General features: G+C 42.5%; 1 protein-coding gene across 1 annotated transcript; it reads left to right on the top strand.

The window, feature by feature from the left end:
• The first annotated feature begins 811 nt into the window (after positions 1 to 811).
• Positions 812 to 26,642, top strand: LOC124664820. Its single transcript, XM_047202254.1, has 5 exons — positions 812 to 877; positions 19,462 to 19,781; positions 19,872 to 19,991; positions 22,517 to 22,553; positions 26,514 to 26,642. The coding sequence occupies exons 1-5, from the start codon at positions 812 to 814 to the stop codon at positions 26,640 to 26,642; spliced, it is 672 nt and encodes a 223-aa protein (XP_047058210.1).

Raw genomic sequence — 26,642 nt, 5'->3', positions numbered from 1 at the left:
TAGACGCTATTCGGTGGGGGTTTGCAGCTTTGAGCGTGGTTGACAAGTTTGTAGGCTTGATATGGTGCGGTTCGTCATTCTTGGTGCGTGGGACGAGGTCCCGGATCACCTTCCCTTGAGTTCTCGCTTTTCTCTTCTCGAGGCAGCCAGGCAGGTGTAATGCTTTGAGTTTGGAAGTCCACTTTGTGAGGCGATGCAACAGTCCTTGTTTAGCTAGTTACTTTGGCCGTGGAGTATGTGGTTTCACTCGGTTATCGCCTAATAAACCAACTATTGTGTGGCTGGCGATCTGTTAGCTGGACCGCAGATTAGCAGTTGCCTTGTTAGCCATAGTCGGTGGAGGGTTCCTGAATCGTCCCTCGCGTCGCCTTCCCTCTGGCAACTTGGGGGAAATCCTAGCCGCCAGCCACTAGGTCCTCCTCCCCTTCCTCCCTTGCATCGCCGCCGCTGGAGGGGCCGCCGACAAAGCCATGGCGCGCCCCAAGGAAGCTGGCTGCGGGCGTTTTTTTCCTTCATCGCGGGCGAGTAGGCGGGAGGTGACCTGGGCGGAGATGCTCCGGCTCTGGGCGGCTGCCTAGAGGCATGGGCGGTGGGCGCAGCTGGGGATCGATGGAGGAGGCGGCTGGCGGTTGGCAGCGCCCGAGGAGCGACATCGCTGCAGCGAGGGCTCGATCTGGGACCCATCGGGGCCTAGCGGGCCGAGGCTGTCGCGTGGGTTCGTGCCTAGCAGGGGCTCTACGGGGCGGCGCGGTGCCCTGCTGGGCGCGTGCTGCTGCTGATGGTTCCCTGGGGCGGCGCATCTAGCCAGGGCATGTCTCTCCGTGATCTTGGTTGTGGAGGTTCGGATGCTGGTCTGCAGGGCGCTGCTCAGGCGAGGGTTTGTCTTCGCCTAGCGTCTCCGGCATTGCATCGGCCGACCCAGGATGGTCGGTGTCGTTGGAGTCCGATCTGAATAAAGGCGGCGGTCTTCGGATTCTTTTCGCACCAAGTTGAAGATCTATCGGATGCTTGTTCCCATCAGTCTGGATGGATTGTCGTGTTCCGGAAGGCCTCGTGATACGTCCAATTTGCATCACTATTTTATATCATAATTTGCTGTTATTCATTGATATATTTCATATTTGGATATAATACTTATATTATTTCATCTATTTTGCATGTTTCATGATTATTGGAGGATCGCGCACCGGAGTCAGGATTCTGCTGGAAAAAGCGCCGTCAGAATGCAATATTTCGGAAGATCAACAGTTGACGGAAATTATATGAAAAATCCTATTTTTCCAGAAGACGAAGGGAGCCAGAAGGGAGAGCCGAGGGTACCCGAGGTGGGCCCACCTCATAGGCCGGCGCGGCCCAAGGCCTGGCCGCGCCGCCCTGTGAGGAGGAGGCCCACAGCCCCCTCTCGCCTCCTTTTCTTCGCGTACTCCCTCGTCCCGAAAAACCTAAGCTCCAGGGGTACGTCGCGAAGAGCCACAGCCGCCTCTGCGGGGCGGAGAACACCAGAGAGAAAAGAGCTCTCCGGCAGGCTGAGATCTGCCGGGGAAATTCCCTCCCGAAGGGGGAAATCGACGCCATCGTCACCTTCATCGATCTGGACATCATCTCCATCACCATCATCATCATCTTCATCATCATCACCGCCGTCTCCACCGCTGCACCTCGTCACCGCTGTAACAATTTGGGTTTGATCTTGATTGTTTGATAGGGAAACTCTCCCGGTGTTGATTCCTACTTGTTATTGATGCTATTGAGTGAAACCGTTGAACCAAGGTTTATGTTCAGATTGTTATTCATTATCATATCACCTCTGATCATGTTCCATATGATGTCTCGTGAGTAGTTCGTTTAGTTCTTGAGGACATGGGTGAAGTCTAAATGTTAGTAGTGAAGTATGGTTGAGTAATATTCAATGTTATGATATTTAAGTTGTGGTGTTATTCTTCTAGTGGTGTCGTGTGAACGTCGACTACACGACACTTCACCTTTATGGGCCTAGGGGAATGCATCTTGTACTCGTTTGCCAATTGCGGGCTTGCCGGCGTGACGAAACACTGAGCCCCCGTTGGTATATCGATGCGGGGAGGGATAGCGAGGATCTCGAGTTTAAGGCTGTGGTTAGATTTATCTTAATTACTTTCTTGTAGTTGCGGATGCTTGCAAGGGGTATAATCACAAGTATGTATTAGTCCTAGGAAGGGTGGTACATTAGCATAGGTTCACCCACACAACACTTATCAAAACAATGAAGATTAATTAGCCGTATGTAGCGAAAGCACTAGACTAAAATCCCGTGTGTCCTCGAGAACGTTTGGTCATTATAAGTAAACAAACCGGCTTGTCCTTTGTGCTAAAAAGGATTGGGTCACTCGCTGCAATTGTTACTCTCGCACTTTACTTACTCGTACTTTATTCATCTGTTACATCAAAACCCCCTGAATACTTGTCTGTGAGCATTTACAGTGAATCCTTCATCGAAACTGCTTGTCAACACCTTCTGCTCCTCGTTGGGATTGACATTCTTACTTATCAAAGATACTACGATACACCCCCTATACTTGTGGGTCATCAAGACTATTTTCACGGCGCCGTTGCCGGGGAGTGAAGCGCTATTGGTAAGTGGAATTGGTAAGGGAAATTTCTACTCGTTTGTGCTGATTTTATTTCTGCTCTCTGCTATAACTCATTATGGAGAGATCTTCTCTTGAGTGTTTATTTGGGAAATCTACTACTACTGCAAAGGTAGTGGATGAGGCGCCGAGTAAGGAAGAAATACCATACAAAATACCTATGAAAATTATTGAACGTGTAGTGGGTAACCGTTATACGGGGGATGGAACCGTCCACCCCGGAGATCATTTACTTGTTCTTACATGAATTATGCGGTTTATTCAAGTGTGCAGGTATTGCTATGGATGAAGTGAGGAAGAAACTATTCTCTATATCACCTGTCCGGTAAAGCGGCGCATTGGTATAAATTACTTGGATAATGGGGATTCTCTTGAATGGAATGATATTGTGCCCCGGTTTTATTCTAAGTTCTATCCTCCAAGTGAGATTCACAAAGATCGGAATCACATATATAATTTTTGGCCTCATGAAGGAGAGAGTATTGCCCAAGCGTGGGGGAGATTGAAGTCTTTAATGCTCAAATGCCCCATTCATGAGCTTCCTGGTAATATTATTATTGATAATTTCTATGCAAGACTTTCTTTTCAAGACAAGACCTTGCTGGATACTTCTTGTTCTGGATCATTTACACGCAACAAGGAAGAGTTTAAAAGGGACCTTCTTAATCGGATCAAAGAAAATACTGAAGAATGGGAGAACGACAAGGATAGAGAATCAGGTATAAATTATGATTATAAATGCATTGAAGCTTTTATGGATACTGATAAATTTCGTAATATGAGTGCTACTTATGGTCTTGATTCTCAAGTTGCTGCAAATCTTTATAAAGCTTTTGCCTCTCATTATGAATTTCCTAAGAAGAACTTTGATAAGTATCATGAACCGTATAAAGATAAAATTGATTCATCTATAAATAAATGTGTTGTAGTTGAAACTGTTGATCATGTTATTCCCGAAGCTTATATTGAAAAAACTCCTTTCCTCGCTAAAATGAAGGAGTACTCGTTATAAATAGTGCGGTTCATAAAAGTGAAAAGAACCCTATAGAACTCGAAGAACAAATAAAAGTTGAACTTCGTTGTTGCAATTGTTAAAGATCTTGTGACTCGAAAATGTAGAGGATGGTCATATTATTTTCTCGTGAAGATGCCTCTAATATTGTTTCGCATCCTAATAAGTCTAGGAAAGCTAGTGTTCCTATGCTATCCGTTAGAATTGGTGATCATTGTTATTATGGTTTATGTGATATTGGTGCAAGTATTAGTGCTATTCCTTATGAGCTTTACACGGAGATTATGCACGAAATTGGTTCTTGTGAACTTGAAGATATTGATGTGGTTATTCGCCGGCTAATAGAGAAACTATCTCTCCTATTGGTATTGTTCGAGATGTGGAAGTTCAATGTGGTAAGATTAAATATCCTGCTGACTTTTTGGTACTTGGTTCTCGTTGCTAGTAAATATTGTCCTATCATTTTTGGTAGACCTTTTCTAAATACTTGTGGAGCTATTATAGATTGCAAGAAAGAGAAAATTTTGACCAAATTTGATGGTGAATCTTATGAGTTTAACTTCTCTAAATTTACCAAAACTCCTTATAAAATTGATTCGCCTAATAGTGATTTTAAAGTTGAACAAGTGTGCATCTATTGCTCTTGCTCCTAGTAATCCTTTGCAGCAACATTTGGAGAATAGTGAGAGTGAAGTTTTTAGGGAAGAAAGAGATGAGCTTGATGAAATTTTCCTTCGTCAACCTATTCTTAAGCATGATTTACCGGTGGAAGATCCGGGTACAACACCACCACCAAAGGAAGATCCTGTCTTTGATTTAAAACCATTGCTCGATAATATTAAATATGCTCATATTGATGATAAGAAAATATATCCTGTTATTATTAGTTCTAAGCTTTAGAGTTTGAAGAAGAAAGGTTATTGGAAATACTGAAGAAACACCGAGGTGCTATTGGCTACACTCTTGATGACTTGAAGGGGATTTCTCCCTCTATTTGCCAACACGCCATTAATATGGAAGATGATGTGAAGCCTGTTGTTGAACCTCAGCGTCGTCTAATTCCTAAGATGAAGGATGTGGTAAGAAATGAGGTATTAAGACTCCTTGAAGCTGGTATTATATATCCTATTGCTGATAGTAGATGGGTTAGTCTTGTGCATTGTGTTCCTAAAAAAGGAGGAATGACTGTTGTGCCTAATGATAATGATGAGCTCATACCTCAAAGTGTAGTTGTAGGGTATAGAATGTGCATTGATTATCGAAAAGTTAATAAGGTTACTAAGAAAGATCATTACCCTTTGCCTTTTATTGATCAAATGTTAGAAAGGTTATCTAAAAATACTCATTTTTGCTTTCTTGATGGTTATTCTGGGTTTTCACAAATTGCTGTTAAAACTAAAGATCAAGAGAAAACCACTTTCACCTGTCCCTATGGAACTTATGCTTATAGGCGTATGCCTTTTGGTTTATGTAATGCTCCTGCTACTTTTCAAAGATGCATGTCTGCTATTTTTCATGGCTTTTGTGAGAGTATTGTAGAGGTATTCATGGATGATTTTTCTGGTCTATGGGAATTCTTTTGATAGTTGCTTGCGAAACCTTGATAAAGTTTTGCGGAGATGTGAAGAAACTAACCTTGTTCTTAATTGGGAGAAATGCCACTTTATGGTTAATGAAGGAATTGTATTGGGACATAAAATTTCCGAGAGAGGTATCGAAGTTGATAGAGCTAAAGTTGAAGCAATTGAGAAGATGCCCTATCCTAGGGATGTTAAAGGTATTCGTAGTGTTCTTGGTCATGCTGGGTTTTATAGGAGGTTTATTAAAGATTTCTCCAAGATTTCAAAGCCTCTTACTAATCTTCTTCAAAAAGATGTACCTTTTGTTTTTGATTATGATTGTAAGGAAGCTTTCGAAACTCTAAAAAGAGCCTTAACAACTGCCCCTATAGTTGAACCCCCTGATTGGAATTTACCATTTGAAATTATGTGTGATGCTAGTGATTTTGCTGTAGGCGCTGTTCTTGGACAGCGAGTAGATAAAAACTGAATGTTATTCATTATGCTAGTAAAACTCTTGATGCTGCTCAAAGAAATTATGCTACTACTGAAAAAGAATTGTTAGTTGTAGTCTTTGCTTGTGATAAGTTTAGATCTTATATCGTTGATTCAAAAGTTACTATTCATACTGATCATGCTGCAATTAGATACCTTATGACGAAGAAAGATGCTAAGCCAAGGCTTATTAGATGGGTACTTCTTTTGCAAGAATTTGATTTACATATTGTAGATAGGAAAGGTGCTGATAATCCTGTTGCTGATAATTTGTCTAGATTGGAAAATATTGCTTATGATCCTGTTCCCGTTAATGATAGTTTTCCAAATGAACAATTGGCTGTAATAAAGGTGAGCTCGCGAGACAGATCCTTGGTATGCTCGATTATGCTAACTTTATTGTTTCCAAGTACTTGCCTCCAACCTTTTCAGCTCAGCAAAGGAGGAAATTCTTTTATGACTTGAGGCATTATTTTTGGGATGACCCACACTTATATAAAGAAGGAGTGGATGGTATTCTGCGAAGGTGTGTTCCCGAATATGAACAACAAGAGATATTGAGTAAATGTCATGGTAGTGCTTATGGAGGACATCACGCCGGAGATAGAACCGCGCGAAAGGTTCTACAATCAGGTTTTTATTGGCCAACTCTCTTCAAAGATGCAAGGAAGTTTATTTTATCTTGTGATGAATGTCAAAGGGTTGGTAATATCTCCAGACGAAATGAAATGCCTATGAATTATACTCTTGTTATTGAACCGTTTGATTGTTGGGGATTTGACTTCATGGGACCTTTTCCCTCTTCGGAAGGTAACACTCATATACTTGTTGCTGTTGATTATGTTACTAAATGGGTGGAAGCCATACCTACAAAAAGTGTTGATGGTGAGACCTCTTTAAGAATGCTTTTAGACATTATTTTTCCTAGATTTGGAGTTCCTAGATATATTATGACAGATGGAGGTTCTCATTTTATTCATGGTGGTTTTAGAAAAACTCTTGCTAAATATGGTATTAATCATAGAATTGCTTCCGCTTATCATCCTCAAACTAGTGGGCAAGTAGAACTATCGAATAGAGAAATTAAATCTATCTTGCAAAAGACTGTTAATAAAACTAGAAAGAATTGGGCTAGTAAGTTGAAGGAAGCACTATGGGCTTATAGAACCGCTTATAAAAACCCCATGGGAATGTCACCTTATAAAATGGTTTATGGAAAAGCTTGTCATTTACCTTTAGAACTAGAGCACAAAGCTTATTGGGCTGTTAGAGAACTAAATAAAGATCCTAAACTAGCCGGTAATAAGAGGTTGCTGCAATTAAGTTCTCTAGATGAATGGAGAAGTGAAGCTTATGAAAATGCTAAACTCTTTAAAGAGAAAGTTAAGAAATGGCATGATAGAAGGATTATCAAAAGAGAGTTTAATATTGGGGATAAAGTCCTATTGTATCGGTCTCGTCTCGGATTCTTTGCGTGGAAATTACTCTCGAAATGGGAAGGACCATATGTTGTTGAGGAGGTGTATCATTCAGGAGCAATTAAAATTAGTTCTCTCCAAGGCAATGCCACGCAAGTGGTGAATGGACAAAGACTCAAGCATTATATCTCGGGTCATTCTTATAATGTAGATGTTGATGTTATTCGAGTGGAAACACCGGAGGCTTTCATCAAAGGTCAAATTGACAGTCCGCGTAACTCGACTTTGAATAGGTAACAGTATAGGTAATAAAAAGTTCGCGATTTACTTTCCGAACAATATAGAAACGGAGTGGAGGAGGCGCACGAGGAGGTGCCCCCACAGGCCGGCGCGGGCCCCAGCTTGGCCGCGCCGCCCTATGAGGACACCGCCTCGTTGTCCCTCTCCGACTCTGGTTCGACCTGGTACTTTCCTTATGACATAAAAATTCCTGCTATATAATCCCCCGGACCCCTGGAGGTCCGTATATCGTTTTCTCGACGTGTTTTGTTTTGAGCTATTTCTGCCAGGATCTGTCTTTGATCTAGAGCACCATGGCCTCCGACAACAAGGGAAAAGGGCCTTCGAAGGAAGAAGTGAAAAGGGTGTCGTCAAAACAAGAGCAACAAGTTGTTGGGAGTAAGCAAATCTTGGTGGGATCTGTTGACACTCGACGTTCTTTCTCTCATAACTTGCAGGGACCCTTACCACCTGCTCTTGGCCTCGACTCTTTCCCTGTGCTGGAAGAAGCTCTACGGACTACTGATGAGTTTTGTGGTCAATATCGGGCACTAAGGAGAGAAGTGGAGATACTCCAGGAGGAGAATTACCGACTCCGTAGAATGCTGGAATATTACTCGATACCCATCACAAGGTCGCCACCGCCAACTTTAGATAACAATGAATATCTTCGAGTCTTAGTGCAGAATTGCCAAGCTGAGAAGCTGAAGCTGAAGGAGATCTGTAAGAAGCGCGGGAGGAATTCATCACCACCATCGCCAAAGGAGTAATTCATCATCGGTATTGGCATCCCCTTGGTTTGTTCCAAGCTTGGGGAGTGCCGCGGTATCACATCATCACTACCTTTTTACTTTTTACTATCAAGTAGTGTCATATCATGAGTAGGGAAGTTATCATATAAGATGGGTTGCAGTGTGGAAGTATCTCTCCTTTAGTTTGTCTATGTATCCCTTGGTGTGAGTTATCGTTATGAAATATTAATGAGAAGTCTTATCATTTACATATTGCACACCTTATTTTAGTTTGCAATTTCTATTATATGATTGATCTTGATTTTAGTATTGGTACCACTTTGGGAGCATTGAGTAAATCTATTTGGTTTTGGCAAACTTAGCATTGGTCAATAGCAACAACACCTTGAGGTTTAAGTAGAAAAGAGAAATACATATAGTTGTTTCATTGTCTTCCTTTCTTGTTAGCTTATAGCTTATTATTCTGAAGTTAAAATTGTATGTGCTTACAAGAAAGATGCATGATTGTTTCTATCACATGTATATTCGTTTGTTTCCCTCAACTTTTGTGCTTGCTAATTAACCTTGCTAGCCAAAGACCTGTACTGAGAGGGAATGCTTCTCGTGCATCCAAACCTCAACCCAAACCTATGCCGTTTGTGTCCACCATATCTACCTACTACATGGTATTTCTCCGCCATTCCAAAGTAAATTGCTTGAGTGCTACCTTTAAAATTTCTATCCTTTACCTCTGCAATATACAGCTCATGGGACAAATAGCTTAAAAACTATCGTGGTGAAGAATATGTACTTATGTGTCTTATTTCTTAGTAAGTTGCTTGTTGAGCGGTAACCATGTTTTCTGGGGACGCCATTGATGGCGTGTATTTCACACGTTCGTTGGGGAACCCCAAGAGGAAGGTATGATGCGCACAGCAGCAAGTTTTCCCTCAGAAAGAAACCAAGGTTTATCGAACCAGGAGGAGCCAAGAAGCACGTTGAAGGTTGATGGCGGCAGGATGTAGTGCGACGCAACACCAGAGATTCCGGCGCCAACGTGGAACCTGCACAACACAACCAAAGTACTTTGCCCCAACGAAACGAGTGAGGTTGTCAATCTCACCGGCTTGCTGTAACAAAGGATTAACCGTATTGTGTGGAAGATGATTGTTTGCAGAGAAAACAGTAGAAACAAGTATTGCGAGCAGATTTGTATTTCAGTATTAAAGAATGGACCGGGGTCCACAGTTCACTAGAGGTGTCTCTCCCATAAGATAAAAGCATGTTGGGTGAACAAATTACGATCGGGCAATTGACAAATAGAGAGGGCATAACAATGCACATACATGTCATGATAAGTATAGTGAGATTTAATTGGGCATTACGACAAAGTACATAGACCGCCATCCAACTGCATCTATGCCTAAAAAGTCCACCTTCAGGTTATCGTCCGAACCCCTTCCAGTATTAAGTTGCAAAGCAACAGACAATTGCATTAAGTATGGTGTGTAATGTAATCAACAACTACATCCTCGGACATAGCGCCAATGTTTTATCCCTAGTGGCAATAGCACAACACAACCTTAGAACTTTCTTCACTCGTCCCGTGTGTCAATGCAGGCATGAACCCACTATCGAGCATAAATACTCCCTCTTGGAGTTAAGAGCAAAAACTTGGCCGAGCCTCTACTAATAACGGAGAGCATGCAAGATCATAAACAACACATATGTAATAACTTGATAATTAACATAACATGGTATTCTCTATCCATCGGATCCCGACAAACACAACATAGAGTATTACGGATAGATGATCTTGATCATGTTAGGCAGCTCACAAGATCCAACAATGAAGCACAATGAGGAGAAGACAACCATCTAGCTACCGCTATGGACCCATAGTCCAGGGGTGAACTACTCACTCATCACTCCGGAGGCGACCATGGCGGTGTAGAGTCCTCCGGGAGATGAATCCCCTCTCCGGCAGGGTGCCGGAGGAGATCTCCGTAATCCCCCGAGATGGGATTGGCGGCGGCGGCGTCTCAATAAGGTTTTTCGTATCGTGGTTTTTCGCATCGTGGGGTTTCGCGACGGAGGCTTTAAGTAGGCGGAAGGGCGAGTCGGAGGGCCGACGAGGGGCCCACACCATAGGGTGGCGCGGGCCCCTCTCGGCCGCGCCGCCTTGTGGTGTCGCCACCTCGTGGCCCCACTTCGTATGCTCTTCGGTCTTCCGGAAGGTTCGTGGCAAAATAGGCCCCCGGGTCTTGATTTCGTCCAATTCCGAGAATATTTCGTTACTAGGATTTCGAAACCAAAAACAGCAGTAAAACAACGAATCGGCACTTCGGCATCTTGTTAATAGGTTAGTTCCAGAAAATGCACGAATATGACATAAAGTGTGCATAAAACATGTAGGTATCATCAATAATATGGCATAGAACATAAGAAATTATCGATACGTCGGAGACGTATTAAACATCCCCAAGCTTAGTTCTGCTCGTCCCGAGCTGGTAAAACGATAACAAAGATAATTTCTGAAGTGACATGCCATCATAACCTTGATCATATTATTTGTAAACATATGTAGTGAATGCAGCGATCAAAACAATGGTAATGACATGAGTAAACAAGTGAATCATAAAGCAAAGGCTTTTCATGAATAGTACTTCAAGACAAGCATCAATAAGTCTTGCATAAGAGTTAACTCATAAAGCAATAAATCAAAGTAAAGGCATTGAAGCAACACAAAGGAAGATTAAGTTTCAGCGGTTGCTTTCAACTTGTAACATGTATATCTCATGGATAATTGTCAACATAGAGTAATATAACAAGTACAATATGCAAGTATGTAGGAATCAATGCATAGTTCACACAAGTGTTTGCTTCTTGAGGTGGAGAGAGATAGGTGAACCGACTCAACATAAAAGTAAAAAGAATGGTCCTTCAAAGAGGAAAGCATCGATTGCTATATTTGTGCTAGAGCTTTTATTTTGAAAACATGAAACAATTTTGTCAACGGTAGTAATAAAGCATATGAGTTATGTAAATTATATCTTACAAGTTGCAAGCCTCATGCATAGTATACTAATAGTGCCCGCACCTTGTCCTAATTAGCTTGGACTACCGGATCTTTGCAATGCACATGTTTTAACCAAGTGTCACAATGGGGTACCTCCATGCCGCCTGTACAAAGGTCTAAGGAGAAAGCTCGCATTTTGGATTTCTCGCTTTTGATTATTCTCAACTTAGACATCCATACCGGGACAACATGGACAACGGATAATGGACTCCTCTTTAATGCATAAGCATGTGGCAACAATTATTATTCTCATATGAGATTGAGGATATATGTCCAAAACTGAAACTTCCACCATGGATCATGGCTTAAGTTAGCGGCCCAATGTTCTTCTCTAACAATATGCATGCTCCAACCATTAAGGTGGTAGATATCGCTTACTTCAGACAAGACGGACATGCATAGCAACTCACATGATATTCAACAAAGAATAGTTGATGGCGTCCCCAGAAACATGGTTATCGCACAACAAGCAACTTAATAAGAGATAAAGTGCATAAGTACATATTCAATACCACAATAGTTTTTAAGCTATTTGTCCCATGAGCTATATATTGTAAAGGCGAATGATGAAATTTTAAAGGTAGCACTCAAGCAATTTACTTTGGAATGGCGGATAAATACCATGTAGTAGGTAGGTATGGTGGACACAAATGGCATAGTGGTTGGCTCAAGTATTTTGGATGCATGAGAAGTATTCCCTCTCGATACAAGGTTTAGGCTAGCAAGGTTATTTGAAACAAACACAAGGATGAACGGTGCAGCAAAACTCACATAAAAGACATATTGTAAACATTATAAGACTCTACACCGTCTTCCTTGTTGTTCAAAACTCAATACTAGATATTATCTAGACTCTAGAGAAACCAAATATGCAAACCAAATTAGCAAGCTCTAAGTGTTTCTTCATTAATGGGTGCAAAGTGTATGATGCAAGAGCTTAAACATGAGCACAACAATTGCCAAGTATCAAATTATCCAAGACATTTTAGAGTTACTACATGTAGCATTTTCCAATTCCAACCATATAACAATTTAACGAAGAAGAAACTTCGCCATGAATACTATGAGTAGAGCCTAAGGACATACTTGTCCATATGCTACAGCGGAGCGTGTCTCTCTCCCATAAAGTGAATGCTAGGATCCATTTTATTCAAACAAAACAAAAACAAAAACAAACCGACGCTCCAAGCAAAGTGCATAAGATGTGACGGAATAAAAATATAGTTTCGGGGAGGAACCCGATAATGTTGTCGATGAAGAAGGGGATGCCTTGGGCATCCCCAAGCTTAGACGCTTGAGTCTTCTTAGAATATGCAGGGGTGAACCACCGGGGCATCCCCAAGCTTAGAGCTTTCACTCTCCTTGATCATATTGTATCATACTCCTCTCTTGATCCTTGAAAACTTCCTCCACACCAAACTCGAAATAACTCATTAGAGGGTTAGTGCATAATAAAAATTAACATGTTCAGAGGTGACACAATCATTTTTAACACTTCTGGACATTGCATAAAGCTACTGGACATTAATGGATCAAAGAAATTCATCCAACATAGCAAAAGAGGCAATGCGAAATAAAAGGCAGAATCTGTCAAAACAGAACAGTCCGTAAAGATGGATTTTATTAGGCCACCAGACTTGCTCAAATGAAAATGCCCAAATTGAATGAAAGTTGCGTACATATCTGAAGATCATGCACGTAAATTTGCTTAATTTTCCGAGCTACCTACAGGGAGGTAGACCCACATTCGTGACAGCAAAGAAATCTGGAACTGCGCAGTAATCCAAATCTAGTACTTACTTTACTATCAAAGACTTTACTTGGCACAACAAAACATAAAACTAAGATAAGGAGAGGTTGCTACAGTAGTAAACAACTTCAAAGACTCAAATATAAAACAAAAATACTGTAGTAAAAACATGGGTTGTCTCCCATAAGCGCTTTTCTTTAACGCCTTTCAGCTAGGCGCAGAGAGTGTATATCAAGTAACATCAAGAGATGAAGCATCAACATCATAATTTGTTATAATAATAGAATCATAAGGTAACTTCATTCTCTTTCTAGGGAAGTGTTCAATACCTTTCTTGAGAGGAAATTGATATTTAATATTACCTTCCTTCATATCAATAGTAGCACCAACGGTTCGAAGAAAAGGTCTTCCCAATATAATGGGGCAAGATGCATTGCATTCAATATCCAAGACAACAAAATCAACGGGGACAAGGTTATTGTTAACCATAATATGAACATTATCAACTTTCCCCAAAGGTTTTTTTTAGCATTATCAGCGAGATTAACATCCAGATAACAGTTTTTCAATGGTGGCAAGTCAAGCATATCATAGACTTTTTTAGGCATAACAGAAATACTTGCACCAAGATCACATAAAGCATTAAAATAAAAATCTTTGACTCTCATTTTAATGATGGGCTCCCAACCATCCTCTAGCTTTCTAGGAATAGAAGTTTCAAGTTTTAGTTTCTCTTCTCTAGCTTTTATGAGAGCATTTGTAATATGTTTTGTGAAAGCCAAGTTTACAGCGCTAGCATTGGGACTTTTAGCAAGTTTTTGTAAGAACTTTATAACTTCAGAGATGTGGCAATCATCAAAATCTAAATCATTACAATCTAAAGCAATGGGATTATCATCCCCAAGGTTGGAAAAAATTCAGCGGTTTTATCACGAAGCAGTTTCAGCAGTTTTAGCAGTTTCAGGTAATTTTGCGCGCTTTGCACTAGGGGTAGAAGCATTGCCAACACCAATTATTTTACCATTGATAGTAGGAGGTGCAGCAACATGTGAATCATTAGCATTGCTAGTGGTGGTAATAGTCCAAACTTTAGCTACATTTTTCTCTTTAGCTAGTTTTTCATTTTCTTCTCTATCCCACCTAGCACGCAGTTCAGCCATTAATATTATATTCTCATTAATTCTAACTTGGATGGCATTTGCTGTAGTAACAATTTTATTTTCAATATCCCTATTAGGCATAACTTTTGATTTCAAAAGATCAACATCAGAGGCAAGACTATCAACTCTAGAAGCAAGAATATCAATTTTATTGAGCTTTTCCTCAACAGATTTGTTAAAGGCAGTTTGTGTACTAATAAATTCTTTAAGCATAGCTTCAAGTCCAGGGGGTGTATTCCTATTATTGTTATAAGAATTCCCATAAGAATTAGCATAACTGTTACCATTATTATAAGGATATGGCCTATAGTTATTACTAGAATTGTTCCGATAAGCATTGTTGTTGAAATTATTATTTTTAATGAAGTTTACATCAACATGTTCTTCTTGGGCAACCAATGAAGCTAATGGAACAATATTAGGATCAACATTAGTCCTATCATTCACAAGCATAGACATAATAGCATCAACCTTATCATTCAAGGAAGAGGATTCTTCAACAGAATTTACCTTCTTACCTTGTGGAGCTCTTTCCGTGTGCCATTCGGAGTAATTAATCATCATATTATCAAGGAGCTTTGTTGCTTCACCAAGAGTGATGGACATAAAGGTACCTCCAGCAGCTGAATCCAATAAATTCCGTGAAGAAAAATTTAGTCCTGCATAGAAGGTTTGGATGATCATCCAAGTAGTCAGTCCATGGGTTGGGCAATTTTTAACCAGAGATTTCATTCTTTCCCAAGCTTGAGCAACATGTTCATTATCCAATTGTTTAAAATTCATTATGCTACTCCTCAAAGATATAATTTGAGCAGGGGGATAATATCTACCAATAAAAGCATCCTTGCATTTAGTCTAGGAATCAATACTATTCTTAGGCAGAGATAGCAACCAATCTTTAGCTCTTCCTCTTAATGAGAAAGGGAACAATTTTAATTTTATAATATCACCATCTACATCTTTATACTTTTGCATTTCACACAATTCAACAAAATTATTGAGATGGGGAGCAGCATCATCAGAACTAACACCAGAAAATTGCACTCGCATAACAAGATTTAGTAAAGCAGGTTTAATTTCAAAGAATTCCGCTGTAGTAGCAGGTGGAGCAATAGGTGTGCATAGGAAATCATTATTATTTGTGCTAGTGAAGTCACACAACTTAGTATTTTCAGGGGTGGCCATTTCAGCAGTAGTAAATAAAGCAAACTAGATAAAGTAAATGCAAGTAAACTAATTTTTTTGTGTTTTTGATATAGAGTGCAAGACAGTAAATAAAGTAAAACTAGCAACTAATTTTTTTTGTGTTTTGATATAATGCAGCAAACAAAGTAGTAAATAAAATAAAGCAAGACAAAAACAAAGTAAAGAGGTTGGGAAGTGGAGACTCCCCTTGCGGCGTGTCTTGATCTCCACGGCAACGGCGCCGGTAAAAGAGCTTGATGGCGTGTATTTCACACGTTCGTTGGGGAACCCCAAGAGGAAGGTATGATGCGCACAGCAGCAAGTTTTCCCTCGTAAAGAAACCAAGGTTTATCGAACCGGGAGGAGCCAAGAAGCACGTTGAAGGTTGATGGTGGCGGGATGTAGTGCGGCGCAACACCGGAGATTCCGGTGCCAACGTGGAACCTGCGCAACACAACCAAAGTACTTTGCCCCAACGAAACAAGTGAGGTTGTCAATCTCACCGGCTTGCTGTAACAAAGGATTAACCGTATTGTGTGGAAGATGATTGTTTGCGAGAGAAAACAGTAGAAACAAGTATTGCGAGCAGATTTGTATTTCGAGTATGAAAGAATGGACCGGGGTCCACAGTTCACTAGAGGTGTCTCTCCCATAAGATAAAAGCATGTTGGGTGAACAAATTACGGTCGGGCAATTGACAAATAGAGAGGGCATAACAATGCACATACATGTCATGATAAGTATAGTGAGATTTAATTGGGCATTACGACAAAGTACATAGACCGCCATCCAACCGCATCTATGCCTAAAAAGTCCACCTTCGAGTTATCGTCCGAACCCCTTCCGGTATTAAGTTGCAAAGCAACGGACAATTGCATTAAGTATGGTGCGTAATGTAATCAACAACTACATCCTCGGACATAGCGCCAATGTTTTATCCCTAGTGGCAACAAGCACAACACAATCTTAGAACTTTCGTCCATTGTCCCAGTGTCAATGCGGGCATGAACCCACTATCGAGCATAAATACTCCCTCTTGGAGTTAAGAGCAAAAACTTGGCCAGAGCCTCTACTAATAACGGAGAGCATGCAAGATCATAAACAACACATATGTAATAACTTGATAATTAACATAACATGGTATTCTCTATCCATCGGATCCCGACAAACACAACATAGAGTATTACAGATAGATGATCTTGATCATGTTAGGTAGCTCACAAGATCCAACAATGAAGCACAATGAGGAGAAGACAACCATCTAGCTACTGCTATGGACCCATAGTCTAGGGGTGAACTACTCACTCATCACTCCGGAGGCGACCATGGCGGTGTAGAGTCCTCCGGGAGATGAATCCCCTCTCCGGCAGGGTGCTGGAGGAGATCTCCGAATCCCCCGAGATGGGATTGGCGGCGGCGGCGTCTCGGTAAGGTTTTCCGTATCGTGGTTTTTCGCATCGTGGGTTTCGCGACGGAGGCTTTAAGTAGGCGGAAGGGCGTAGTCGGAGGGCCGACGAGGGGCCCACACCATAGGGCGGCGCGGGCCCCCTCCGGCCGCGCCGCCTTGTGGTGTCGCCACCTCGTGGCCCCACTTCGTATGCTCTTCGGTCTTCCGGAAGGTTCGTGGCAAAATAGGCCCCCGGGTCTTGATTTCGTCCAATTCCGAGAATATTTCGTTACTAGGATTTCTGAAACCAAAAACAGCGAGAAAACAGAATCGGCACTTCGGCATCTTGTTAATAGGTTAGTTCCAGAAAATGCACGAATATGACATAAAGTGTGCATAAAACATGTAGGTATCATCAATAATATGGCATAGAACATAAGAAATTATCGATACGTCGGAGACGTATCAGCCATCAACTCTTTTACCTTTGTTGAATATCATGTGAGTTGCTATGCATGTTCGTCTTGTCTGAAGTAAGGGCGGTTTTCACAATCAAATGGTTTGAGTATGCATACTGTTAGAGAAGAACATTGGGCCGCTAACTAAAGCCATGATTCATGGTGGAAGTTTCAGTATGGACAGCTAATCCTCAATCTCTTATGAGAATAATAATTGTTGTTGAATGCTTATGCATTAAAGAGGATTCCATTATCTGTTGTCTATGTTGTCCCGGTATGGATGTCTAAGTTGAGAATAATCAAAAGCGAGAAATCCAATGCGAGCTTTCTCCTTAGACCTTTGTACAGGGCGGCATAGAGGTACCCCTTTGTGACACTTGGTTGAAACATATGCTATGCAATGATAATCTGTGTTAATCCAAGCTAATTAGGACAAGGTGCGAGCACTATTAGTATACTATGCATGAGGCTTGCAACTTATAAGATGTCTTATACATAACACATATGCTTTATTACTACCGTTGACAAAATTGTTTCTTGGTTTCAAAATGAAAAGCTCTAGCACAAAAATAGTAATCCATACTTCCCTCTACGAAGGGTCTGTCTTTTACTTTATGCTGAGTCAGTAAACCTATTCCCCTCCATCTTAAGCAAGCATTTGAGTTGTTGTGATCAAATCATTATATTTTGATTTACTTCATCATGTCTTTTACTCTTTCTTGTTTAGTACAAGTTTTATCTGAATGAATATAGCTTTGCAAGTTATCAATGATCATTATGATTGAGTATGCGAGTTTACCATAAGCTTTAATATGAAAGCGATGCTCAATAGATAAGTATAATTTGTTAACTGTTCTCTGACTAAGAACGAAGTTTGCCATCACCAACTATGATTTCTTATGCACCTTTATTTGTGATTACCTTATACTTGCTTCAAGTTGAATTATATGAGGAAGTTGTTTACTAGAATGTCTTGTGTGAATGAATATGTCCGTATTTGATTTATCGACTCTTCACTCCATAAACATGTGGTCCTGTTTACCGAGTTCAGTTTCGCTTGGGGACAAGCGAAGTCTAAGCTTGGGGGGAGTTGATACGTCCAATTTGCATCACTATTTTATATCATAATTTGCTGTTATTCATTGATATATTTCATATTTGGGTATAATACTTATATTATTTCATCTATTTTGCATGTTTCATGATTATTGGAGGATCGCGCACCGGAGTCAGGATTCTGCTGGAAAAAGCGCCATCAGAATGCAATATTTCGGAAGATCAACAGTTGACGGAAATTATATGAAAAATCCTATTTTTCCAGAAGACGAAGGGAGCCGGAAGGGGGAGCCGAGGGGACCCGAGGTGGGCCCACCTCATTGGCCGGCGCGGCCCAAGGCCTGACCGCGCCGCCCTGTGAGGAGGGGGCCCACAGCCCCCTCTCGCCTCATTTTCTTCGCGTACTCCCTCGTCTCGAAAACCTAAGCTCCAGGGGTACGTCGCGAAGAGCCACAGCCGCCTCTGCGGGGCGGAGAACACCAGAGAGAAAAGAGCTCTCCGGCAGGCTGAGATCTGCCGGGGAAATTCCCTCCCGGAGGGGGAAATTGTAATGGCCCCGAAAATCCCCATATTAGATTTGTTTATTATTTTCCTTTTTGCATAATCATGGCATCATGCATATGTCACCTTGCATATTTTGCAAAAACCCAAAATTATTTTAATAAACTCTATCTTACTTATTCTTGTATGGTTTTATAAACCCCTCCGAAAACTCTTTTCTTATTTAACAAAACCTAAAACTAATTAAAATTATTTGTAATATTTTGGCAAAGTAATTGAAAATATGGTTTATAAATGTTTTTACAAAACTGCCGTTTCTCTTTGTTCTCTCTTCCTCTCTATTCTTTTCTCTGCTTCCCTTGTTTTCCTGTATCCGCTGATGAGCAAATTCAGAGGAGATTTTCCTAGCCTTATTTTGGTCTGCCTTCTTTCACTGGCCCAACAACATCACCACGTGAGATGTTGTTTTCTTCCTCCTCCTCACGAAGAGAGCGTGAGTTCTCTGGTTAGGCGCCTGTGGTGACTTCGTCAATTTCAAGATCCAATCCGCCGACTCAGTCTTCCGAAGGTGCTCATAGGGGTAGGGTGTGCGTGTGTGCGTTCATAGGGGTGAGTGTATGCGCGTGTGTGTGAGCGCTTGCGTTTGTACTGTGTTTCTCAAAAAAAAAAAGAGTTCTCTGGTTCACGTCAGCTGCGTGCTTGCCGTGCCGCACCTGCTCCCCATTCTCCTTTTAATCCCCTTCCTTGAGCCAGAGAAATCCTAGCCTTTCTCCCTCCCTCGCCGCCGCTGCTCTATCCTTCTCCCCACCTTTTTCTCTTTTCTCACTGAACAAACGAAGAAAAAACCCCAGCGCTGCCGTCCCTGCATCTCCGTCGGCCCGCTGCTTCCGGCCGTCCCCAGCCACGCCGTCGCCACCAATATCTCCACCTCGTCGTGCTCTTCCTCTGGGTACAAGGAATCTCTCCGGGAGGCCCTAAATCAAGCACAGGCTCGCCGTTCCTTCTCCGACTCCGGCGAGGAAATCAGAGTTTCCGGCGCCATCGCTTCTTCCCCGTCGCCGTCGAGCACTCCACTGTCTTCCTGGTGAGATGGCGCCCCTTTTCCCTCTCTTCCCCGTCCTGATTGCTCACTGTTCGGCGACGCCTATTTCTGACGGCTTCTCTTCTGTTCGAGGTCGCCACCATGCTCATCGCCTCGTCCAAGACCGAGCTCCTCCTCATTCGCCCGTGTCCTACTTCGTCTCCCGGCGTCGCGGATCGTCCCGAGCCATTCGCCTTCATCAGCCCTCCCTAGGTGAGCTCCAACGTCCCCTTCTCACCTTCCTTTCCGCCACCGCACACGTCCAGGAACACCCTTTGTTGGTCATCATGGTCTCGCCGCTGCACATGTACAACCGTTGCTCCCGCCGTTGTTTCCCTGCAGTTGACGCACGTTCACGCACACCATCCGCAAGATCTGCGCGTCTCCGTGACATCCTTTGCACACTCAGGTAGACAGGTTCATGGAGATCCGCCAGAAATTCGTCACTGTCACCGGCGCGGACTGTCCGTGAAGTTCAGTTAAAACATCTGTGGTATTTGTTCAGTTAACGCCTCGGACCAAGCCAGCTAGTTTTTCTAATGTTTCACCTGCTAGCTTTGCTTGCTTAAGCTAACTAGCTACGCACAACATGATCGATCCAGCTGCCTTCCTGCATGCTTAGCTGCTAGCTTTTCATCCCATACGTGTCTCCGTCAGTTTCAATTTAAAAGAGCACGATCCTCTCCTTTACCACAATCAGAACAGTATCTCAGTGGCTAGGTCGCTGCTTCCATCCTGCAGATCCACCTCTTTTTTTTTGTTATCTTTTACATCGATGCCAAATCATGTGTTCATTACTCAATTAATCTGCACTCCTCGGTGTACATCAATCGCACTGTATCGTAGTCTGACCCTGCGCTGCACTCCAATTGATCTTCTCCTGTCTATTCGTTAACCCTTTATCTTTTCTTTGCAAATCTGTTTATTGACATTCCTTTTATTCTACAATTTAAAATAAAATGTTCTGTTTATGAAATCTTATCAGAAAAGTACAATGAATACAAATATGACATCTATATGCCTGTTTGCATTTTGCATCATATCGTCTCGTGCTAGTTTGCATTATCACCTAATGTAACATATGGAATATGTGGGATATAAATTATTTGTTGTCCCGGTACCATTTAATTTTAAAGTAGCTCACCCCTGCCATGTTATGCCATGCTAATCAACACTTAAATTTATCGGTAGAAAAATAACGTGAATCCAATAATTGTTTGTTCGGGTTTCCGATCCCGCTTAATATGGATAAGTTGCATCGCATCATAATTGCCACGTCATGCATATCATCTTCATCATGCTGGATCTTCTTCATCCGTAGTAGTAAGATTTGCATACGTTGTTGTCCAGCATTTGCTTCTTCGCGGATAGGATCACGAAGTGGTGCTGTGAGATACGACAAGCCCTCCGGATGTTCCTCGGCAAGCTTTAACAGGCAAGCATTTCCCCTATACTCCTGTCCCTGCAGGAGTCGCTCACCTATTTTATTTTGCCTTCTCCCTCATGCTATCCTTAAGTTGCGTTCTTGTCACGTGTCCTTTCCACTTGTTACCTCAAGCAGCCCATATTGCCACCATCACCTCCCACGGCTATTGTTTGGTTATCGAGTCTGCCTTGCGAGTCGTAGTGCCTGCTAGTGTTGTTTTATCTCGTTACCGTTATTGTTATCTTATCGGGTTATATGTTGGGAAGAATCATGGTTCCTTTAGTTGTTGATAATTGTTAGCGGAGGCATCGGTGGGTCAGCTGATCGTTTTGTGACGGCTCACTTGTGTTTCCTAAATATCTTAGGACCCCGAGTTCTTGTTATCTGTTCCGAGACTGAGCGCTCTAACCACACGTGGGTATGCTTACCGGGTCTCCCCTCGACCACTGTCGGAATCTACAGCTTTGTCCAGTGGCCACAACTAGTTCGAATGTTTGTTTGTTTCTCCCGGGCGTGCAAGCATGTTTCTTTGTGGTCAGATGATATGATGTTACTTTTGGGGAAGCCGTGAGTGCCTTGTAACCCCGTTGTCTCTTGCACGCTCGTAGGTGCGGTCCGCATTGTTAAGAGGTCATCCTCTAGTGGGCTCGATCCTCTTAGCCGTTCTCGCAACGCCTAGGTCGCGTCTCGGAGAGTCGGCGGACTCGATTCGGGTTTAACTTAGTTAGGTGGCTTCCTGGACATTGTTGTCGTGAAGGAGAGTGCGTGTCGTGATATCCACCTGTCGTAAGTGGGTTGATCGTGCGTGTGGGCACATTTGGGCACCCCTGCAGGGTTACAATCTTATCGATAAGCCGTATCCGTGGTTATGGACGACTTGGAGCTGTATGACTGGACCATAGACAACTTACACCTGTTGTTTCAATCATAATAACTTGTGTAGTAAGTTAGTACAACTTTTATAATAAATGGTTAAAACTTGTCAACCGTGTGAGTGCCTTTGTAAGTACCTCTTTGCGAAGGGGGAACGCATCGGCTGTGTTATGTTTGCAGAGTATAGAACTGTTAGCTTTTGCGCTCTCTCATCTACTCTGATTAGACGAATGTTGTAGAGTGTCTCTATAGGTTTTTAGTACTTGCGCGCTGCCGCTTACCCCCACCATATTGCCTATGACGTTCCTCTTGCGTCCTCTAAGTCCCCTGCGTGCCTCAAGTACAAAGGATGACTGGTTGACGAATGCTTATACGTCTTGAAGTCTTGTTAAGTACGAACCCGTACTTATTGCTGCTTCTACGGGATATAACCGAGCAGGTATGAAGATATGTTCGATGAAGACGACATTAGCAAGGTTACCCTTCCGGCTTGGCCTGGGCAGGGTTATGGACGCCACTGGTTATCTTCAGGACTCTTAGTCCAATTTGTATCTTGTCCGTACTTGGATGTATTCGCTCTTCTGTATGATTTGGATCTTTGTATTGTATATTTGTATCTTGACTCGTTGGAGTCGTTCTTGTAATATATGTATCTTGTGGGCTCTATTGTAATCCTGTTGTAATGTTACCGCTCATGTTAATTCCCCTGGCATCACGTGTGTGATTCGTCGCGCACGTCGTGTCGGAGGGCGTCTCTGAATCGATATCGTGCGGATTTCGGCGGGATCGCTGGAATCCTCATGGTACCGGTTCCGGGGCGTCACAGAAATCGACGCCATCGTCACCATCATCGAGCTGGACATCATCTCCATCACCATCATCATCATCTTCATCATCATCACCGCCGTCTCCACCGCTGCACCTCGTCACCGCTGTAACAATTTGGGTTTGATCTTGATTGTTTGATAGGGGAAACTCTCCTGTGTTGATTCCTACTTGTTATTGATGCTATTGAGTGAAACCGTTGAACCAAGGTTTATGTTCAGATTGTTATTCATTATCATATCACATCCGATCATGTTCCATATGATGTCTCGTGAGTAGTTCGTTTAGTTCTTGAGGACATGGGTGAAGTCTAAATGTTAGTAGTGAAGTATGGTTGAGTAATATTCAATGTTATGATATTTAAGTTGTGGTGTTATTCTTCTAGTGGTGTCGTGTGAACGTCGACTACACGACACTTCACCTTTATGGGCCTAGGGAATGCATCTTGTACTCGTTTGCCAATTGCGGGGTTGTCGGAGTGACGAAACCCGAGCCCCGTTGGTATATCGATGCAGGAGGGATAGCGAGGATCTCGCAGTTTAAGGCTCGTGGTTAGATTTATCTTAGTTACTTTCTTGTAGTTGCGGATGCTTGCAAGGGGTATAATCACAAGTATGTATTAGTCCTAGGAAGGGTGGTACATTAGCATAGGTTCACCCACACAACACTTATCAAAACAATGAAGATTAATTAGCCGTATGTAGCGAAAGCACTAGACTAAAATCCCGTGTGTCCTCGAGAACGTTCGGTCATTATAAGTAAACAAACCGGCTTGTCCTTTGTGCTAAAAAGGATTGGGCCACTCGCTGCAATTGTTACTCCCGCACTTTACTTACTCGTACTTTATTCATCTGTTACATCAAAACCCCCGAATACTTGTCTCGTGAGCATTTACAGTGAATCCTTCATCGAAACTGCTTGTCAACACCTTCTGCTCCTCGTTGGGATCGACATTCTTACTTATCGAAGATACTACGATACACCCCCTATACTTGTGGGTCATCACCCTGCCAGCGAAATTCATTGTGCGAATAATGCATGAAGATTGCTGGATTGGGTGGTTTCGGTCGTGCGCACCCATATTTTCTATCTGACCGTTTGGTTTCAGAGGGAGCGCTTCGAAGCTCTGCTGGTTGTTAATATACACTACTAGTAAAACCCTCACCCGTGGCGCACGTTTTTTTATATTTTGTGCGCCACAGAACTCACACCACTAAATTTTTTCCGTGGCGCATATCTACACGCGCCACAAAATTTCCAAACTTCTATGGCGCACCCAGCGGTGGCGCGCCACATTTTTTTTTGAATTTTTTTTAAAAATAGCGGCCAGATCTAGTTCTGGAGCCGCCAGAATTTCGCCGAATTTTTTTTTAAAATTTGCCGGAGGCCGCCCGTGTGGGTGGGTGGGGTGGGTGGATGAGGAGGAGGAAGAGGCGGAGGAGGATGAGGCCAGCCGGAGGGGGTCACTAGAGGGGAGTAGGAGGATGAGGAGGCCAACCGGAGGGGGTCATCGGAGGTGGGGGAGGAAGGGGTCGGAGGAGGAGGAGGAGGAGGAAGAGGTGGTGGTCGCCGGAGGAAGAGGAGGAGGAGGTGGTCGCCGGAGGAGGAGGAGGAGGAGGAGGTCGCCGGAGGAGGAGAAGAAGGTGGTCGGCAGAGGAGGAGGAGGTCGGGTGGTGGAGGTGGTCACCGGGTGAAGGGAGAAGAAGGGAAAGTGGAAGTGGAAGTGGAGGAGAAGTGGAGGAGAGGATGAGGGAGGAGGAGAAAAGATAAAGGGAGAAGGGCGCCGCTAGATATTTCGGCCTAACAATTCTGTGGCGCATGTGCATATGGTGTGTTACAGAAAAAAAAATCGAATTTTTTATTTTTTCCAGGAATTTTTTTTGACTTTACCGTAACCTTTTACTCTTTCTGAATTTGCCGATTCTGTAAATTTGAGAATCACCACTGGCTGTGCAATTCGGGTGTAGAATTTTCTCCCGGTCATTTTGATATATTATGCGTATTTTTCCGACTTCATATGTAACCAGAAAAGCCATTTGAAGATTTCTTGATCTTTTTTTGCAAAATACATCGAAATTCTTCATTTTTTCCAATTTTCCCGACAAGTATACAACTTAATATAATTACAATTCAAATGATATTCTTTTTTAAGTTTTTATAATTTTCTGTGATTTTTTGAACATGAAAAAGGCGATCCATGGTTGAAAAAACTTCTCTGGCGCATGTAGCTCCATGCGCCACAGAAATGCTTCTTTCTGTGGCGCTTTTGGCCACATGCACCATAGAAAGCTGACATTTCTGTGGCGCATCCCTTTCCATATGCCACAGAAATATTCAAAATTAGTCAACACACTAATTAGCAGTACGTGGCCCACCAGATTTTTATGGCGCATAGAGAGGTGATGCGCCACAGAAATGCCAAATTATGTGGCGCATGAAAAGTTGGTGCACCACAGAAATTTCAAATTTAGTGGCGCACGTGCTTAGGTGCGCTACAAACAAAATAGTAGCGCATGGTTAATTGGTTCGCTGCAGAACACATTCCTACTTATAAGGGTTTTCCTTGTAGTGTCTCATGGAGCTTGTTTTCTTTTCATGGTGCTAGCGAGAAGGTCATGAAAGCCGAGATCGGTATAGAATAGCAATGATGGTCGGATCTTGCTGGTGATGTGGAATTGGCTAGGTGCTTCGTGATTTGAAACAACGACTTGGATGTGGGGGCGACTGGATAGGAGAAGTTCGAGTCTTATCTTTCAGGGTAAAAATCCATGGTCTGAACTTTAATTGGTATACCTGGCAAGTTTTTTGTTGATGGCATTGTTTTGAGAGTGCGGACTTTCTTAGGGTGGAAACCTAAAATCTATGATCGGACGACGGCAATAGTTGTGCACTGTTTCCTTCTTGAAGGCGTCCCTTATGGATAAGCTGATCTTCTGGTATAGTGTTGGTGCTATCAGTGTTGCTGTTTCAAGAAATGTGTCACGAACTTTATGAAAAAACTGTTGAATAATTAGACACAATTTTTCACGATTAATTGTGTGGCTTTAAGGTGCGATTTTCTCATAAATTGTATCAAATTTTTTTTGTTGCCGTAGCTCCTCACGCTCTCACAAGCGCGTGACGCGACAAGATAAAGGACTATGAACTCGGACATGCACCTTTGTGCAATCCGTTAGAGTATGTACAATGATAGAGAAGCCACACCTTCTCTTAGCCCTCCATCGTAGAGAAGATAATAACTATAACATGTACAATGCATTGTCTCTTAGTGTTTCTCTTGCAATTAATGATAATCAATTAAATTTGGTAGAAAATTAGGTTGCTAAGAGAAAACATATGGTACAATGGAGCAAATGGTATTCTCTTATTTTCTAAGGGATCACCCCTGAGCTAAGAGAAGACAACTTTCTCTTTCTCTATTCTATCTCATCTGACTCAGCAAATATCCTAGCAACTCTAAGAAAAGACTGACGTTACCGCATTGTCTTACAAACTGAATGGCACAAGAAACCCAATGCCAAACATGTGCTTGCTTAGTTGCTTAGCTAACCGTATATGTCAAACCATGCTACTGATGCGAGCATGCCATCTGTGGTATATTAATTGTGAAGGCGATGTCCATGCATAACCCGTCCATGTTTTATCGTATAGCAGGAAAGCGTATAAAATACGCGCGCGCGCGCACTGTCCGAAAGCGATCGTTCAGCAAGGCTTCGGAGGTTGACCGCCACCTAGAGTAG

The sequence above is a fragment of the Lolium rigidum genome, chromosome 6 (genome assembly GCF_022539505.1).
Source record: "Lolium rigidum isolate FL_2022 chromosome 6, APGP_CSIRO_Lrig_0.1, whole genome shotgun sequence".
Lineage (NCBI taxonomy): Eukaryota > Viridiplantae > Streptophyta > Magnoliopsida > Poales > Poaceae > Lolium > Lolium rigidum.
Note: the sequence above shows the minus strand (reverse complement) of the source record. Positions and strands in the feature narration are given on the sequence as shown.